Below are 17,161 nucleotides of genomic sequence, written 5' to 3'. Positions count from 1 at the left end.
CCAGCTAAGTTAATTTACCACTCAGTATATGTTTGTCAACTCCAGGAAGAGGTGTGTGTGTGTGTGTGTGTGTGCGTGTGCGCGTGTGTGTGTGTGTCTTCAATGACGAGCATGATCTTGAGCATGACAAATCTTTTTCTCATTGATACTTTCTGTGAGCCGTAGAAGTCATGACATAGTTCCAGGAGTTTGTCGTTTAAATTCTTCTTCTTCTTGTTTGTTCTCTAGTTAACTTTAGTGTTTGTGTTCTGTAGATTCCTAGCTGTTTTTTTTGTTTTTCATTTTCAGATATGATTCCTTAGATCACCTGACTAGACGCTCTTAGAGCTTAACATGAAGTTATAACTTTAAACTTCAGCTCTTTAAGTTTAAACTGTGATGTAAATTAGGACATCATGGACGGTGCAAAGCTGTCACACTGTGGTGTAAAGACTCTATTTTTTTTTTTTTTCAAATACATCAGCCATACATGGATCTGGCTGTCAGGCTGATCCCACTTTCTTTAGTGGTAGCTTCAGTGTAAGAGATCGGTTATCTCTGGCTCACGGAGGGTTGACTAGATCAGGCATCATGTTCCTGTGGATGTCGGTCAGAACTAGCTGACTGACCGTTCACTGATCAAGATCTTTGGTTTCTATAATCAGTGGCGTGTGTTTCATTCTAAAAGGGAGACTTGGTGACACATGTCTTTAGTCACTGTTCCCTTTTCCTTTTGAGGAATCAGAATCTGTTTTTTTTTTTTTTAATCATTGATCCATGGTAGCAGGGCCCCTGCAAGGGCAAACCGCATCGTACAAACCATTCCATCACCTTACTAAAGTTTAAGGATTAAGAAGGCTTATTGAGAGCTTTATGGATTTTGTTTTGAACATCCTGTGGTGTCCCTGTTATATTACAAGAGATATGACTTTGACACTAAGGGGGTTTTCACACCTGTAGTTTGTTTGCTCTGGTCCGAATCAGTCGATGAGTTTGTAAACTTGGAGCGTTTCCCTTCTTTGGTTCGGTTTCATTTAATCTTTATAGAAACTAGCTTCTGTTAGATCGTGCGATCATACGTGAATTCACGAGATCTCGTGGGTCCTCGTGACTTCACCAGTCAGTCATGGCCGCAGCCGTTCTGCAACCAATCCGGACCTGGGGGGGTATCGCAGGGCGGCGGAGCACGACACGCAGCAGAGCCGAGCCGCAGCTGGTGGAAATCCATTGTCAAATTTGCCAGAAGTTTGTCAGGGTTTTCCCAGGCTACCTGAGTTCTGGTCTAGGGCTACTGTTTCTCGCATCTCCATTTATTCATTAAAATACGTTCTTTAGCTAGCGACTTTACTACGTCTGCTCTGGTCACGGAGACTTTGTTGTTATCTGGCGCCGTCTGTCTCCAACCTTAGAGCTGTAAAGTTTGACCACTGAGATGCGAGTGACGGCGAGCTTGGCTGCAGTCTCTTTCTACAAGAGAAACATCGCGAGCTCCTACGGTTTGCACGCTCTGCCGCGTTTCAGATTGCAAAGGAGCGTTTGGAACTTAAGCAAAACGGGTTCACACCTGCCCAAACGAACCGCTCCAAAGGGGGTAAACGCTCCGGGTTCAGTTCATCCACACTACACGAGGTTTGAAAACCCCCTACAGTAGTTTTAGGACAATGGGTGCAACACTGTGGATAACTCATTTCAGTTGTGATACTGACAACTATATGTAGATGTGATGATTTAAAATGAATTACAACACTACTTTTTAGTGAAAGAAGAGAGACCAAGTAAAACTTTTTTTTTTTTTTTTATTCTTTCTTTTGGTGTCATAGTCCCACTTTGTGTTTCTAGTCCTGGCATATTGTTACCACCAGATTTGTTTTTAGGGTGTGCTGTAGTTGTTTTTGTAGGATGTCTTGTCCACTAGCTGGTCTTTTCTACTCCCGCACATTTTGTAAATCAATGTGAACTCTAAAACCTTTTTACCATTTGAAGATTACAATCTTTACCAAGAGAGAGCTTCTAGATTTTTAAGAGGAACATTTTTAAAAAGGACTTGGAGAAATGATTAAAAAAAAAAAAATGCTTTAAAGGTTTTTTGTTAAAGCCATAAGCGGTTTGTGACAGGCATATTTTAAGGGACTGTGCTACTTCGGGACAAATTTTTATTCTCCAATGAAAACAATAGGGAAGGGCAATAACCTAAAACTGCAGAGCAACCCTGTGAAACAGATTTGGTATCTTTTTCGTTACTGGTCATTGATCAGAAGTCGTGGTCACGCTGGAAAGGAAAGGGTTGTGCTCACACGGGACAGCTTTGCTCCCAGACAATGGAGGTGTCTGTTGCTGGAAACTAATTACTGTGCAGGGGAAATAAAGCTGTTGGTTAAAGACTGGCCATCTCTCTTCGCCTCGGTGTTGTCTGCAGATCTAATACTCTCCTGTATATGCTGCTGATGACGATTTAAATTATTGTGAAGTAACGATGGATTGTGGAGATTTGAAGAGTCACAGTTTTCTGTAAATGATCTGTTGCTGCAATAAAAGGTTTGGGACAACGGTGATGACTCGTGTCTTTTCTGATGAATGTATTTTGTGCATGTGGTTCCCATTAAATGTGAAAGCTGCAAAGGTGCCAAATCCTTGTAAAACTGTTTTTTAAAGAGATTTGTCTCTCAAATGGACAATAACTTGTACAGTTTTCTGTCACAATGTATAATGGGTTAAAGTTGTACATTCAAACCAACTTCAACCAAACCTTAAACAGTGGAAAGAACTTAAATACTTCAATATAATTCCTAGTATGTCATACTCTAACTGTTTTGGTTGGTCCAGGTGGAGCTACATTTAACAATTAAGTTTAAGTCCGCTTTCAGTCCACTTTCTGTTCTCCTCCATGGCTTCCTTTTGTTATATTTCCACTTCCTTTAGCTCAAAGATGTATCTCATATATCATCTCACTCTCCCAGGCTTCCTTTCAAAGTTGAAAAGTGTTATTTTGTACTTTTTCTTCTTCTTTTTGCTACACCTATAGTTCAATGTACAATATAGTCCTTCTGAACTGTAGTTGAGTAGAAGTATTAAGTAGCATACAATTAAATACACCAAGTACAAGTATCTCAAATTTGTAGTTTAGTGATTGTGTTTAGTCACTTTTCACTACTAAATAGTTGTGATAGATGTGTAAAGGCAGTACAACTCAGTTTTCTGTTGTACCAGATCTGGCCACAAGGGGTCCCCATAGCTCTAAGTTCTAAAGCAGTCCTCATCAGGAAGGCGAAGCGGAGGACTTAATCATACACACAATCTGTCAACAGTCCTGTATACACAATGGTGATAGTGTGATTTACGTGGCAATGGATTTGGACTTGTGCTGAGAGTTTAGTCGTCTGGAGCATAGAAATCAAATTAATCTCATTTTATGGTCTTATGTCCTGCTGTTGATACAAGCTTCAAGATTTCAGAATTGGTTGCATAGATCCGTTTAAAAGGTACAAAAAAATAAAGTTATCTAGCTGATGTGATCTTACCTTGCTACTGCGCATGTGTGACTCCCAAAGATAGTATAGAAGTAAGATGTCTCACTGTGTAGCTAAAACAGAGACCCAAGCACACAGGGAGAAAACAGGATCTGCAGCAATGTGCAGTACAACAAAAATATGGTGTTTAAAAAAGAAAAGAAAATGAAACCATGTATACTTATTCTAGTACAACCTCAAAATACAATTATGCACCTGAAAATAAGCAGAATATGGGCACTTTAAAGCTATCCAGGAGTCGCAGAGTGGATGATGCCCTCCAGAATATCCACCTGAAAGAGAAGATCCAGAGAGACGTTTTGAGTTGTTTGTCATGTGAGTTGAGCACCGTGCATCCATGACTGACTGACTGACTGACTGAGGAAAGAAGCTTCCAAACGGCATCAAATGCCTCCCAGCTGATGCACAGGCTGTTCTGAACAAGGCAACGTTTCGGAGAAAATGTTCAGAGATATTAGAAGTGGAAAGTATTGAGTTTCTTCCTCTGTCCGACCATAAGGGCCGGTAGTTTCTGGTGTTGCTCGGGGACAAATATGTAAGGCCCAACGAGGTGTCCATTATCAGCAATGAACAGACAACGGCGGGTGTGAATGAGCAGAGTTGAAATGTAACAAAGTATAAATACTTCACTACAGTACTTAAGTAGAATTTAGTAGTAATCACGTATCTGTACTTTACTTTGTTTATATTTCCTGACACTTTGACTTTTACTCCGCTACATTTCCTGTCTGCCTCTTAGTAACTCGTTACTAAAAAATAAAATCTGAAGAAATTTGATAAACTGGAAAAAAGCAGGTTTGGCAAATCATTGCTCCTAAATGGCCAAGATACTGCACCCTCCATTCTGCCATGGCAACAGATGACGACCACCCAGACGACAGTGGTGATGAAGATAACGTTAGCCATAAAGTTCATCATCAGTTTTTTTTGGTACTTATTTTGGTAATTAAGTGATTTTCCGATATTAAATGTAATATGTCAAAGTTGCATCAAAGTTTTTTTTTGATACCTTTTATATTTACAACAAATATTTGTTGCTATAGTTCATTTAATATCAGAAAAATACTTTTGATACTTAAGTAAAGTAAATATCAAATACTTTAAGACTTTTACTCAAGTAATATTCTAAAAAGAGACTTTAACTTCTAAGTTATTTCTGGTTAGATATTTGTACTTTTACTCAAGTATTGCGTTCAAGTACTTAATAAAAGACTGAGTGATTACATACAATTAAATTAGTGCACGTAGGGCTACATCTGCAGCTGGACGTAAAACAAACATATTTCCCTTAGAACTGCACACGCAGCTTACTTCTGCTTCTTTTAACAAGCCCTTCTGTCTGTGCTTGGAACTCGCTGTGAGCCTCTGAACACGCAAGGAAACATAAGCGAGGGACTACCCACGGGCCGCTTCTTTCTCCAGTATCCAGAGGAGTTTAAAAAAAACTTCTAATATTCATTGATTTTCCCGGCAGTTGCCAGTTGGCATCCCGAGCATTTGCCTCAACTGTCCATGCCAGCAGCAGGCGCTGCACCGTAAAGACCACCTTTCCTTCACTGTTACCTGGCTGCTGTCTCCCACACAGAGATCCCTGAGCCGGTAGACCGTCACCTGTCCATCGCTGTCTCCGACCAGGACACAGTCTGTCTGAGTGGCGAACAGCAGGGACTTCATCGTCACACCAGCAGCAGCAGGCTGCACAATGACTGGGTCCAAGCTGGAGGACAGAAGTGGACAAGGTGGACAGACAGGGTTACTCCTGGCGCAGGTTTTACTAGGGATGGGCATCGTTCCAAAAATGTTGGTACCATCCAATACCAGTATCGTGACGTTGATACCGGTTCCTGAACAATACTTTTTTGGATACCAATTTTATAAAATCCATTTTATAAAATTCCTATTCCCATCAGTCTTACTCACACGCTTGAATTCAGGTCCCAGATCTCCAGCTGTCCCTCATTAACGGCTCCGAATACTGTTGCCCATTTAGGGGACCACTTCACGTCGCACACTGTTCTCTGGGTGGAGGTGAAGCCCAACACGGGCTTATGGTGGTCCTGCTTCCACAGCTGGATGGTCCAGTCAGCCGAGCAGCTCAGGAACACATCTGGACTGAGTGGACTCCATGTGATGCGGTTCACAGGACACTGAGGGGCATAGATGTGACAGTTGCTGAACTTCTCTCTGATTTTCTCAACCCAAATGAAAACATCCACAACAAGTGGTCCGGAATTAGATTTTAGCATCTAGCAGGGAACATTTACGAATATTGCAATCAATGTACTGCGGGGACCCATGAAACATGAAAGATTTGAGGCGGTCCGAGACCGAAAGATGAGATGAGAAAAGGTAATTTTGTAATCTTAATGGAGACATATTATGGTTTTATATATTTTCTTTCATATTTGAAATGTTACAATGTCATATATTCATGGTAAATGTGGCCAAAGGCTTCAAATAATGAGATAAACATATTTTAAAGAAATCCCTGAGAGCCAAAACCTCGGAGTGAGGGAGTGAGTGAGTGAGTGAGTCGTTATTTCTTGTTTTTGACTTCCACTACATTTTGGACTACTCTGCCTGCTGTATTCAGGACTTCTTTTGTTTGTATGGATTTTATGGTATTGTATCTTCAAGGTCACCACAATAACCACAAAATCAACCAATCGGAAAAAGGAAAGCTCAATTCTAATATGCTGTTTGTCTCAAATTAGGTTGCTAGTAGCAGTAAACAAATCTACGGGGGAATGAGGCACAAATACTATATAATGCTATATTGTTGTCTTTGGTGCTTTACTTGCTTCAAAGCAGTCTTGTCAGAAGGAGGTGGGGACTTTTGTTCTGGTGGACTTACAAAGTGCTTCCTGTATGTCTCCAGGAACTGCTGACTGTTGGAACAGGAGCATTTGTGGATGAGACCTTCCCATGTGCCAACCAAGTAGACACTGGGATCCTGGTGAAACAATGAAACACTGGTGTGATGTGTGATTCCAATCATTTATGAGTCAAAGTCCAAAAAACAACCTAAGAACTATTGAAATGGTCAATGTCAGCACTAATTGGCAGCCAGAGCATTAGAGCAAAAGATACCCGTTAATATGTATGAAGTTTTCCACGGAACAAAGCTTTAAAGTCACCTACTTACTTTTGGATGGAAGTCAAAGCAGAGACCGGGAGTCAGTGCTGACAGAACACTTTCTGTCTTCTTCTCTTTGGTGCTCCCCCCAGCCTTCTTCTTTGTGTTATGACTCTTCTTCAGTTTCATCATGTCTACAGACAGACAGACAGACAGACAGACAGACTTTTCATAGAAATAAAATAAAATGTGACCTGTTGAAAAGCTAGAGCAGATAACATATAAATAAAACTCCAAAAGCATAAATATTAGCACATTCTAATTTTTTTAATAATAAATGCATAGCTTGGATTTTGTCTTGTTAAGTCCCTCTGTCTGGTTCTTGCCTTTGCTGTGCCAACATGACATCAATAGTACATGTTTTTAATGTAGTAAATCAGGACTATATTGACAGAATTGACTGCAGTGTTGTTTCTCTGTCCTTTTTTAAAATGTTCTGAGCGTGTTTGAGTTAAATAATCTAAAAGGTCTTCTAAATGAAATGTTGGAAAGATTTTTCTCTTTGTAAATAAGTAACATTACAATTCTGGTTACTTCTGGATGGATGTACGGTATACTCTTAGAGTCCTTTACTATGTACTTTAAGCTGAATTGACCGAGGTAAAGCATCGCCGGGTGCTGAGGACAGTACCTATGCAGTCGAGGCCATTGTTGCTGACAAACCACTTGCTGATCCTTCCATCTGCAGCCACAGAAAACAGAGATTCCACCTTCTCTTCTCCTGTCAGACTCAACTCCTGTTGGGCCCACCTGAGCTGCCACACTGGATCCAAGTGCCTGTTGGGACATCCACTGGGCGCAAGAATACACAAACACATACACACACACACACACACACAGCACACACACAGAGGAAGAAGTTAAAAGAGCATTGACGTGAGTAATAGCACCTGTAACCATAGGTTTGATGTAAGAGCTGCTCTGTCTGCACACACAGTCCTCACCTGCTGCTGATGAAACAAGCCTTGATGTCTCGACTCTTCACGTTGTAGATAGCGATGTTGCCATCTTTCATGCCCACAGCTAGCTGACTGGGGTTATTGGATGAGAAATCCAGAGAAGTCACAGCGCTGTCACAGCGGATGACACGGTCCGGCCACTGCAGAGGTGAAATGGGACAACATCTGGAATAGACAGCTGGGAATGCACACACAGGATCTAAATCCGCACACAAGAACTGCTCATGTTATTAGCCAATTGGGTTATTGATTGTTATCACTACCAACGATATGGAGCATTTGGATCCTACTCTACCTCCTTGTGTGCTCAGTCAGCCATTATCAAGCATAGGTAAACTGATCTTGCGTCAATATTACGCGCAGGAAAATGACACAGTAAGAGCGCTGGATCTCTGCGTAAGGACTGGTCGGCTGGTGGATGAGTCAAAAAACACACACACGACTTTCACCTGAGAGGCCGCTGTTCCGGTTTTGTGTGGAACCAAATGTCAATGGTAGCGTAGTCTCGCTTTGCCAGACCTTCCTCCACAGCGCTGAAAAGGAGGTTCTTGCTAGTCCCAACAGCATTCCTGGATGTGCTCTGTTTATTGGCATTTACTGGCAGAAAACAGATCTATCTATTGGACAGATAGTCTGGCTAGCTGTCTGGATTCACCCTGAAGAGATCTGAGGAGCAGTTAACCAGAGTCCTCAGAAATTGTCCGGAGTTCAGAATTCTATATGAACCATATACATTTATGATAACAGCCTTCTGAACCTACTAAACCACTGGGAATGCACAGTGGATGGAGTGGTGCCATTTCAAACGGGTGATTGAAGATAAATAAAGGTTAAAACATACAGAAGTCATACCGTGGGATTTTTGAGAGACCAGCAGCACACCAGACCTGGTTTCTGGTTACTGGAGCCTAACTCACCATAGCCCACAGCCAGAAGGTCCTAGCAGAGAGAAGCAGAGCACGAGCAAATCTGCATAAGTGAACGGTTTCTGTCAACTGTGAAACATTTTAATAGATACAATGTTTTTGGTAGAAAGTAGTTCCAGTGAAAACTTAATCAAAATTCATTATTTATTTGGCAAATAACATTTCCAAAAGCCTTTATCACATAAGATCCGACGTATTTCCTTTGAGTCAAAATTCATGAAATTCAATTGAATTTTACTGTTTCTGTAATGCATTTTCATTCGATATCCCTTAATTTGGATATAAACGTGTGGATGGGAACATAGCTAGTGTTACCGGGTTCTTCTTGTTCCAGGCCATGCTGCTGACGCTGCTCCCTCGGCTGAGCTCACAGCTAAAAGCCCAGAGACGCTCCAGGGCCGGAGATCTGGGGCTCTCTGCATCCTCCTCCCTCTGCTCCCCCCTCCCAGGCTTCACTGGACTGTCTGGGTCTGACACAATCATGACATTTATACCCATCTCAAGTTCAAGTTAATTTACTTGTACCCAGACGTAGGTACATTCTGCCAGAGGCACATACAACACATCATTCAACAGTGGAAATAAAGTAATGGCAAAACTAAGGGTTGCCCAATGTCCCGGGGCAAGTTAAAGGCCACTTCTCAATCATAAATTATGTTATCGTTATCTTGCCTTCAACAGAGAAAGCTTGTTGAATGATGTGATTTGAATGTGCCGTTGGTCAAGGATTGAGTTGGTGCTAGTGACACGTGACGTGTGACTGGCGGCTGTCTTGTTAGTACGATAGGAAGACGATGGCTGCGTACGCGCTAAGGCACATAAGAAATGTTCAAACTCTGTGACATAGTAGAAATAAGGGCACCTAAAAATGCATGCCGTCAGACAAATGACAGACAGGAACCACTGTCTCTGGTAACTTAATCATAGCAATTACATTTGATTTGTTTTTTAAATAATAACCTCCACTTTCAGTATGAACATAGTGAATCAAGGTCAAATATAACAATTTACGTGACTCTCTACTGTCATTTTGAACCACAGATGAAGATGTATTTGTACAGGGGCCAGTAAAAACTAATTTCGGCCAAGCAGAATTTTTTTTTTTTTCTTCAAGTAAAGAAATAAAAACCTTGAATCCTGAGTATTCATCAACACTTTATCTGACCTGACCAATAGTTTGGAGGTAATACATGTCTCCAGAAAGCATCCTGAATTATCTGTATTAGGACTAGTAATGTATCAGCGCTTCTGAAGTGAAAAATTGACTTTACCTTCTACTATGGGCAGCTGTCTGTAAGCAGCCAGCTGGGGTTGGAAAGTGTTTCCCAGAATGCTCCTCTCCATCACTAGTAAGCAGTGTTGGAATTTCTCTGACAGCATGATCATCTGCAAGTCTGACTCAGCGTTTAGACTGTTCCCAAGCACCTCCACTTCTTTCAATGAGCTGGCAGCACTGGCTGAAGAGAAACAACAAAACAACACATGTAAGGAGGGAAATTACAGGTGATAAAACCCAGCCTGACGCATCGTTACCTGTGCTGGCTGTGCTGCCCACTGACACGCTCCTCTCTGCACCTCGGCCACCGTCCACAGCCGCCTCGGGACACTGAGTCCTCCCCAGTTCAGGGCTGCTCAGCTTTTCATCCTGCTCAGGGCTGTTCAACGTATCATACACATCCCAGCTGGTAACAGTCGTGGCTATGGCCATGGAATAAAACAAAAGCTATATTCATTACCACATTCAGTCTTATTCATTCTGGATATACAGAAGTATATTTCAACATCATTAACAATATATACAATGTATATAAAAAATTAGGGCTGGGTGATATGATATATATATGTATATATATATATGTCATATTACCCAGCCCTAATTTTTTGTGTGCTACCACCAACAAATGTCTATGAATGGAATAGCATGAAACCGGCAACACAACCTTGACTTGTCAATGTTTTAAATGTCTTCTTTCAGTCTTTCCCATAATTTCCCATAAATTATTGGGCAGTTTAATTTATTATAAAACATTGTATTTTATAATCTACATGTTTTGTGTGCAAAAATCTTAATTTGTAAAGTAACTAGTAACTAAAGCTGTCTGGTTAATGAAGTAAAATATTTCTCTCTGAAAGTAGTAGTAGAAAGTGGCAAGAAAGTAAAGACTCAGGTATAGTACAAGTACCTCAAATTTGTACTTAAGTACAGTAAATTAGTACATTCCACCACTGCGCAAAACAGAGCTAAAAGGAGAGTCAATAATGTTTGAATAGGAAACTGTCGTTGGCGTCTTGCATGCTATACCAAGAACATTTGTGAGTGTTATGTTTTTGGCTTGTTCTTTTGCCCCCATGTGACCATAAGAAATATGAATGAATGCGGCTTTGGCTTTGCAAGCTCCAAAGATAAACAATGATCCTAACCTTTGTCCCCCATGACAATGCTGTCGGTCTGGACCTGTTTGTTTTTAGTTGCTCCATTCAACGTCTGCACCGACAGATCCACATACTTATCGTTGTCCATTCTGCTCCTGCAAACCTCCGCATACTGATTGTTTCTCTCCCTGGGAAACAAAAAAAAACAAGGACAAGGGGACACCAGCTGGTTAAAACCAAAGAAGAAAAGACATCTTTTGATTAGTGACCAGCAGACATAGGTGTAAGTTACAGTCGGGATTGGAATAGTGAAAACTGGCCATTGCAACCCTCTTAAATATCTAATAATTATTATTTTTACATAATAAAGACATTTGCACCATAGATTGATGCAGAAAAGGCACATAATGTTGCAGAAAAAAATCACAAAAAAGAAAGTTTTTGATATGCTCAAAATGCTCCAGATGTTGAACTCAATGTTACACACTTCCCAACAGATACAATTCACTTTTATTCCACGGTCACATGCTGCATTTACATGTGTGCCCCAGTTCCAAAGAAAAAGACATCTCTGTCTTGTTTGGCAGTTTAAAAAGATTAGGAGTGGTGTTTCTTCCCCATGTGTATTTGGCTTGTCAATTAGTTGAAAAAAAGAAAACGTAGAGTACTTCACTCACATGACAGGTTCTGCTTCATCGGCGTCCACTGACACAACGGTGCTGGGTATGTCCAGCAGTGAAATGCTGTCTGTCTCTGAGATGTAGAGTTCTATGACCTCTTTCAACATGTCTTCTGTCACCTGTTCTTTCACAGTGTCTCTTTTCCCCTGCACATCTGGCAGCAAACAAAAGATATGAAACAGAAACTTGTACCAAATACCACAGATGTGTCAAAAATATCTGCTGTATTTTATATGTATTTTAGAAGGAATGTGACGAACCTGGGAAGTTGATGGACATGTCCCGTTTGGAAAACGTGTCCTCAATCTCCTCATTCATGGACTCTATGGTAGACTGGCTGGATATTCTGCTGCTACCTAACCTGGAAAACAATGTCAGAGTACATTTTTACGTGGTGAAAATGTTTGGCAACTAAGGCACAAGATAGGGTGTCAACAGAAGAGATAAAATGACTATTTTCCCTTCCGTAATCTCTCTTATCAAGAACTCATATACTGGAATATGAATACAGAAGACAATTTCATTGATTCATCGTTGATTCATATTTAATAAAGCCACCTGTGGGAAACAATCATATGTCTAACAAACTTGCTGTTGGTTTTCCTCAGTTTTCCTAAACCCAGGGATGTCACACACCCTTACGTCAGCTCGGATCAGCTCCAGCTGTTTGGCCGTCAGATCAGCTGGTGTACAGTCTCGCATAGTCTCGCGTTGCCAGACCTTCCTCCAGAGCGCTGCGGAGGAAGGTCCGGCTACCCAAGGGGTTCCCAAAACTTTCAACCCACGACCCCCAAAGTAACGGTGCAAGTGACTTGCGACCCCACAGTTTAAACGTATATAAACATTGCACGCAACAGCGCACGCACTAAAGGCGTATCCAAACACGAGTGTATTGACAACACAAAATACCACAACAGCCATAACATTATTCTACAGTCATTTACTCATTACTTTAATTTGAACTTAACCTAATGAGATGGATGTGCAGTGTGTTGGAGCAGAGCAAGTCCAGTCTTGGTTTAATGTAGAAGACCGCTACTTGTTCCCGTTTTATTTATTTGCTTGGTTTTATTTTAAATGTAGCCACTAGTTTTATCTTGTGTTAAAATCATGGCTAACATATGCTATTTCTAATCGTTTTAAAATTTTTCGTTTATTTCTGGAAATCAACTTGCGACCCCCCCTCTCTGGCTCACGACCCCCTGTGGGTCCCAACTCCCACTTTGGGAATCACTGGGCTAGCCCACACAGCATTCCGAGATGGTAGAACAACGTGCTCTGGTTTATTGGCATTTCTTTAAACCAACCACAATCATCTTAGGCGGTGCTAAGCAGCGGATGGAGTAACGGTGCTGTTGCAAAATGGCCTCAGGAAGGAACATGTGTACGTTCAAAGGTTGTTTTAGTCGTGCAACAGAAAACTCAGATTGGACCCTGAAGAGATCTGAGGAGCAGTTAACCATAGTCCTCAATAAGCCACCGGAGTTTAAAATGCCAACACAAAGAAAGCGTAAGGTGACGGACATCCGTCCGAAATAAAGGACATCTGGCGGAATTTCTGGCGGCCCCTCAACAATCCTGTAAATTAAACGTTGTTGATATAGACTAGACGTGTATAACAATGAGTGGGGGTACCTGGAGAAAGGCATAGCAAAGCTCCCGGTGGCTGTTGTCTGATCTGATGCGGATCCAGCAGAGATTTCATCCAGAAACAACCTGCTGGCTTTGGCCTGCGCAGCTGCTGGATCGGCATGGTGCAGCGGCTGAGGAGTGACATCATTGCCTTCATCATCAAACACCTGCACACAAGAGAACAATTAGCCATGCATCTCCAATATGACTGCTTTATTAGCTTACTGCTACTACAAATATAGAAGGAATGGGGCACTGAGGTAATACTCATAGCCTGTTAGTGTGAGTTACCCGAACAGCTTGTCTTTGAGCTTGAATGGTGCTCTTCTCCAGAACTTTGCTGCCACCACCCAGGCTGAAACTTTTCCTGCTCGGAGAACCGACGACGCTGTATGTGTCTCTTGCACTTTGGTTGGCTCCATGTGTGCCTGACACTGAGATATTTAATGTCCGAGAAGACCTAGGAAACAGCAAAATAAAACATTAGGATAGCAGTTAGCAGGGCTCCAGTATGTTAAATGCAGTTTTTGCAGGGGCTAAAACTGCAAAAACCCTAGGGTTAGGGGCCTCAGTCAACAGTACTGAGGCCCCTTGTGATTTGTGAGGACCCTTACTTCTATTTGTTGTTAACAGTATTATTTATAGGCTGATATTTATACCAAAATATACTATATATCATTTATTGGGAAAAACAAAATGTTCAGACATTGCAACTTATTCAGCTGTGAGATCGACAGTCGGATCGAATCAAGCTCCTATAATTGAATCATTGAATAGTGGACTATTCAGGGTCATTCTTACAAGAAGGTCCATAATTAAAGTTTTTCTTCACCGGCCAAAATGCTAGGGAATGTTAAAATTTTACCAGCCATTAAATAGATTAGGCAACCATTGTTTTTGTCTGGTGAGTAAAGAAAATCTACCAGCCACATGCATTTTTTACCCGTATTTGGCTGGTAGATGGTGCTAATTATGGACTCTGCCTACAAGATATAGGTATGAATATAAATATATCTAAGACACACATGGTTATCATGTCATAGAACCGCTGAATTAGAGTACTGCAGGGCACCTGTTTTGGTCCAATTCAGGCGCTGGGTGAATACTCGATTCTGATTGGCTCCAGGGTGTCCTAAGTAGTTCCGGTGAAACTGTCTATTTAACTTTATCATTGTAAATGAATGCGCTAACGCTAGATTAAAAGACGACTACCTCGAGCGCCTCGTGCCATAACCACACGAGCTGCAAGAAGTAAGGTAACGTTACACCGACCCTCTCTGACATTTCGATCTCACTTCGATGTTCAGCTCGCGTCCAACAGTAATGTTACACATAGCGTACCATTTGGCTCTCGAAAGTCTTGATATTGATAGCCGTATAGCTAGTTTATCTAGTTGTTAAACATACGTTAATTAAATTTGCTGTTTGTCAACCAAACACAATGTAATTCACTTTGACTCGTACTAGCATAACGTTAGCTGGTTAACTTGTAGTTCGTAACGTTAGCTAGCTGAGCCAAGAGTGTATGGCTGCAGCCTGGAGCTTTCCGTCTCATGCCCTCCTGTCTCATGCCCTGACGGGAGGCATGAGACGGGAAGCTCCAGGGCTGCTGCCATACCCGTCCCAGGACGCAACGTTATCTTAGGTCCGTCCTATGAACTGGAGCAGTGAACAGTGTGTCCATGCATAGAGCCTCAGGAATGGATATTATAGTTCCAGGTAATGTTGTTAGTCACACCCTCACGTGTCACAAGGGAAACGGAGTTGACGAAATGAGTTAAGAAATGTCAACTTACGGCCTTAGAACCAGAGCACGTCTCTTGTTCTTATCGTCGTTTGCCACAGACGTAGACATTACTGAAGCGTTGTTGTGTACTTCCCTACCACGTTGCCGTAGCAACGGGACGCCCCGCGCCCTAACTGCTGGACTGTGCCGCCTGTGTGCTTCGTAGACATCGCATAGAAATTGACGATTGATAAATAAAGCAAAGCATTACGGATAGCAGCTGTAAGGTTACTTGGTACGGTTTGTGGATAAAGAGAGAATTGCCTGTAAATCCCAGTAAGTGGCGGTTGTGCAAGTTGTAGAATCTGATAAACCAAGACAAGATGTAAACGTAGCTAAACATGCTATATTACCGGGCCAAAGTAGCCAGAATGCTAATTTACATAGCTACGTAGCCCCTAGGCAGGTAACAGAAACAATGCTAACTACTTACCAACTATAGATACAAGTATACAATACACAAGTAGAAGAGGGCATACATGTTAATGCAGTGTTTGAATTTAAATTGAATTGATATTCATAATGTGTTTGCAGTATTAATTGAGTAAGTGTTAATTTGATACAGACCAGACACAATGTGATTACAAAAAAATTTAAAATACAACATATACCTTGATCTCTTCCTAACTGCCCTGTTTCATACTGCTGTGGGACTGGATCTGCTTATTTGCAAAACATGCTGCACCTGCAAGTGCTTTTATCCTTAAATATCTAAATAAATAAGGAACCAGTGGTTTATTCTGTATAATAGGTATCCATAGAAGAAGTCCTGGATTCTCAGTATGGCGTATGTTTGGACATTGAGTGAGAGCAGAGACGTCCATCAGTCTATAGTGACTAAATTTCTCGGTATGGCACCTCTGGGAGTTTGTGAGACGAGCCAGGGCACTTAGGATATTACACCAGATGTCAACTTCATTGGATTAAAGCTTTTATGTGATGTGATCAATCAAGCAGCAGCAGTGTGTGTATGGAGCATGTCTGGCAGTCAAGTCAGACAGAAGAGCAGCTAAAGGCAGCTTAGGTACGACTGCCAGTGATATCATGCCACTGAAATCCTAGTGGGACAGAGAGTTTAGGGAAAACCCATCGCAGCACCACATTGATATAGATTATGTGCATTAAGACATCATTTGAGCTTTCTAAAGCCGCCAATGCATGATCTGAGGTAAAATGGCAAGGTGTGACCCAGAGCATGTTGAGGCAAAGCGCAAGTTTACGTTAGTGGGACAAAACATCAATATGGCAATATATTGCCCTACGTGTGCTACAAAAATATCAATATCAACATTTTAATTAATAAACTAAGGCGCGTTTTAAATAGTTTTCCCTGCTCCCAGGATCCCTACTTCATGAATCCTTGAGGTGATGCGGTGTTTTGGCCTTAGCGCTAGGTGGCGCTGTGCGCAATGAATCCAGTTTAGAGTATCAGAAGTGAATATAGTAGAAGAAGAAGAGTCATGGTCCAGATAAGACATATGCATGCTGGCACACTAGCTTTTTCATTTCTTTTCATCTATTTGTTTATTTGAAAAGGGGACAATGTACACGGATCAACATTCGAAGCAAATGTAAGCGTACCCGAGTTAGCCATAGGCTAGTTTTCATCGGCAGTCCCCTAGCCAGATGTTATTAGGCATCCTAAAATAATAAACAGTTATAATACAATGAAGATATTTATACAACAGACAAAAGGTTGAAAATTAAAATGTTAAATTACAACAATCGAATAAACAAGATAAGCAAATAAAATCTAAACTAGATGATACAGTTATTGTTGGCGGATGGGACCAGCGTCAGTGTTGACAGTGTTGATTTTCAATCATCCATTTCTTAACATTACTCTTAAATGAGTAATAGGATGGGGACTCTCTAATTAATGGTGGTACCTGTTCACGTTGGTTGGAATAAAGTAAAGTGAATAAGTTAAGATAAGTTGGGCTCTACTTTGAAGCACCGAAAAAATTCTTTAAAATGTTCCAGAGTTTACTTCGTGTTCCCTGCTGAAAACATTTGACTTAAATTTTGGCAATTTTCCAGAACAGAGAGCGTTGCATTGTGTGATCCCTGTCAGCGTTATGAGCAGCTGGTTTTATTGGTTAAATGAGGTAATGATGTGAGGTCACAGACGGCGGAGCAGGATGAGTGCTGCTGACGCTCTGT

At 41.4% G+C, this 17,161-nt stretch overlaps 2 protein-coding genes across 10 annotated transcripts in view; one reads left to right on the top strand and one right to left on the bottom strand.

The window, feature by feature from the left end:
* Positions 1 to 74, top strand: part of asph (aspartate beta-hydroxylase) — a 25,500-nt gene extending 25,426 nt beyond the window's left edge. For all 8 annotated transcript variants that reach the window (XM_034888570.1, XM_034888568.1, XM_034888565.1 and 5 more), the window contains one exon: positions 52 to 74. The gene's annotated coding sequence lies outside the window, so the exon portion shown is untranslated. The remainder of the gene's footprint in view (positions 1 to 51) is intronic.
* Positions 75 to 3,600: 3,526 nt separating this feature from the next.
* On the bottom strand, positions 3,601 to 15,160 carry dnai4 (dynein axonemal intermediate chain 4). 2 transcript variants are annotated; one of them, XM_034888523.1, is made up of 17 exons: positions 15,009 to 15,160; positions 13,504 to 13,672; positions 13,201 to 13,379; positions 11,841 to 11,941; positions 11,578 to 11,734; positions 10,949 to 11,088; positions 10,061 to 10,225; positions 9,799 to 9,984; positions 8,843 to 8,997; positions 8,454 to 8,540; positions 7,587 to 7,741; positions 7,274 to 7,434; positions 6,652 to 6,776; positions 6,361 to 6,459; positions 5,427 to 5,653; positions 5,070 to 5,223; positions 3,601 to 3,778 (listed from the first exon to the last, which is right to left on the bottom strand). In XM_034888523.1, the coding sequence occupies exons 1-17, from the start codon at positions 15,065 to 15,067 to the stop codon at positions 3,734 to 3,736; spliced, it is 2,364 nt and encodes a 787-aa protein (XP_034744414.1). In that variant the 5' UTR covers positions 15,068 to 15,160; the 3' UTR covers positions 3,601 to 3,733. The 2 variants fall into 2 exon arrangements, with proteins under 2 accessions (XP_034744414.1, XP_034744415.1); XM_034888524.1 differs by having other exon boundaries at positions 13,216 to 13,379.
* Between the last annotated feature and the right edge of the window lie 2,001 nt (positions 15,161 to 17,161).

The sequence above is a fragment of the Etheostoma cragini genome, chromosome 12 (genome assembly GCF_013103735.1).
Source record: "Etheostoma cragini isolate CJK2018 chromosome 12, CSU_Ecrag_1.0, whole genome shotgun sequence".
Taxonomy (NCBI): Eukaryota; Metazoa; Chordata; class Actinopteri; order Perciformes; family Percidae; genus Etheostoma; species Etheostoma cragini.
Note: the sequence above shows the minus strand (reverse complement) of the source record. Positions and strands in the feature narration are given on the sequence as shown.

Bases quoted from the DNA above. Each gene is read 5' to 3' on its own strand.
- dnai4 (XM_034888523.1), bottom strand. From the start codon at position 15,067: ATGTCTACGTCTGTGGCAAACGACGATAAGAACAAGAGACGTGCTCTG. The intron at 9,985-10,060 runs GTAACGATGCGT...GTTTCTCTTCAG, and splicing joins GGGCAGCACAGCCAGCACAG to CCAGTGCTGCCAGCTCATTG. The intron at 5,224-5,426 runs GTGAGTAAGACT...TCTGTCCTCCAG, and splicing joins TGGGACCTGAATTCAAGCGT to CTTGGACCCAGTCATTGTGC.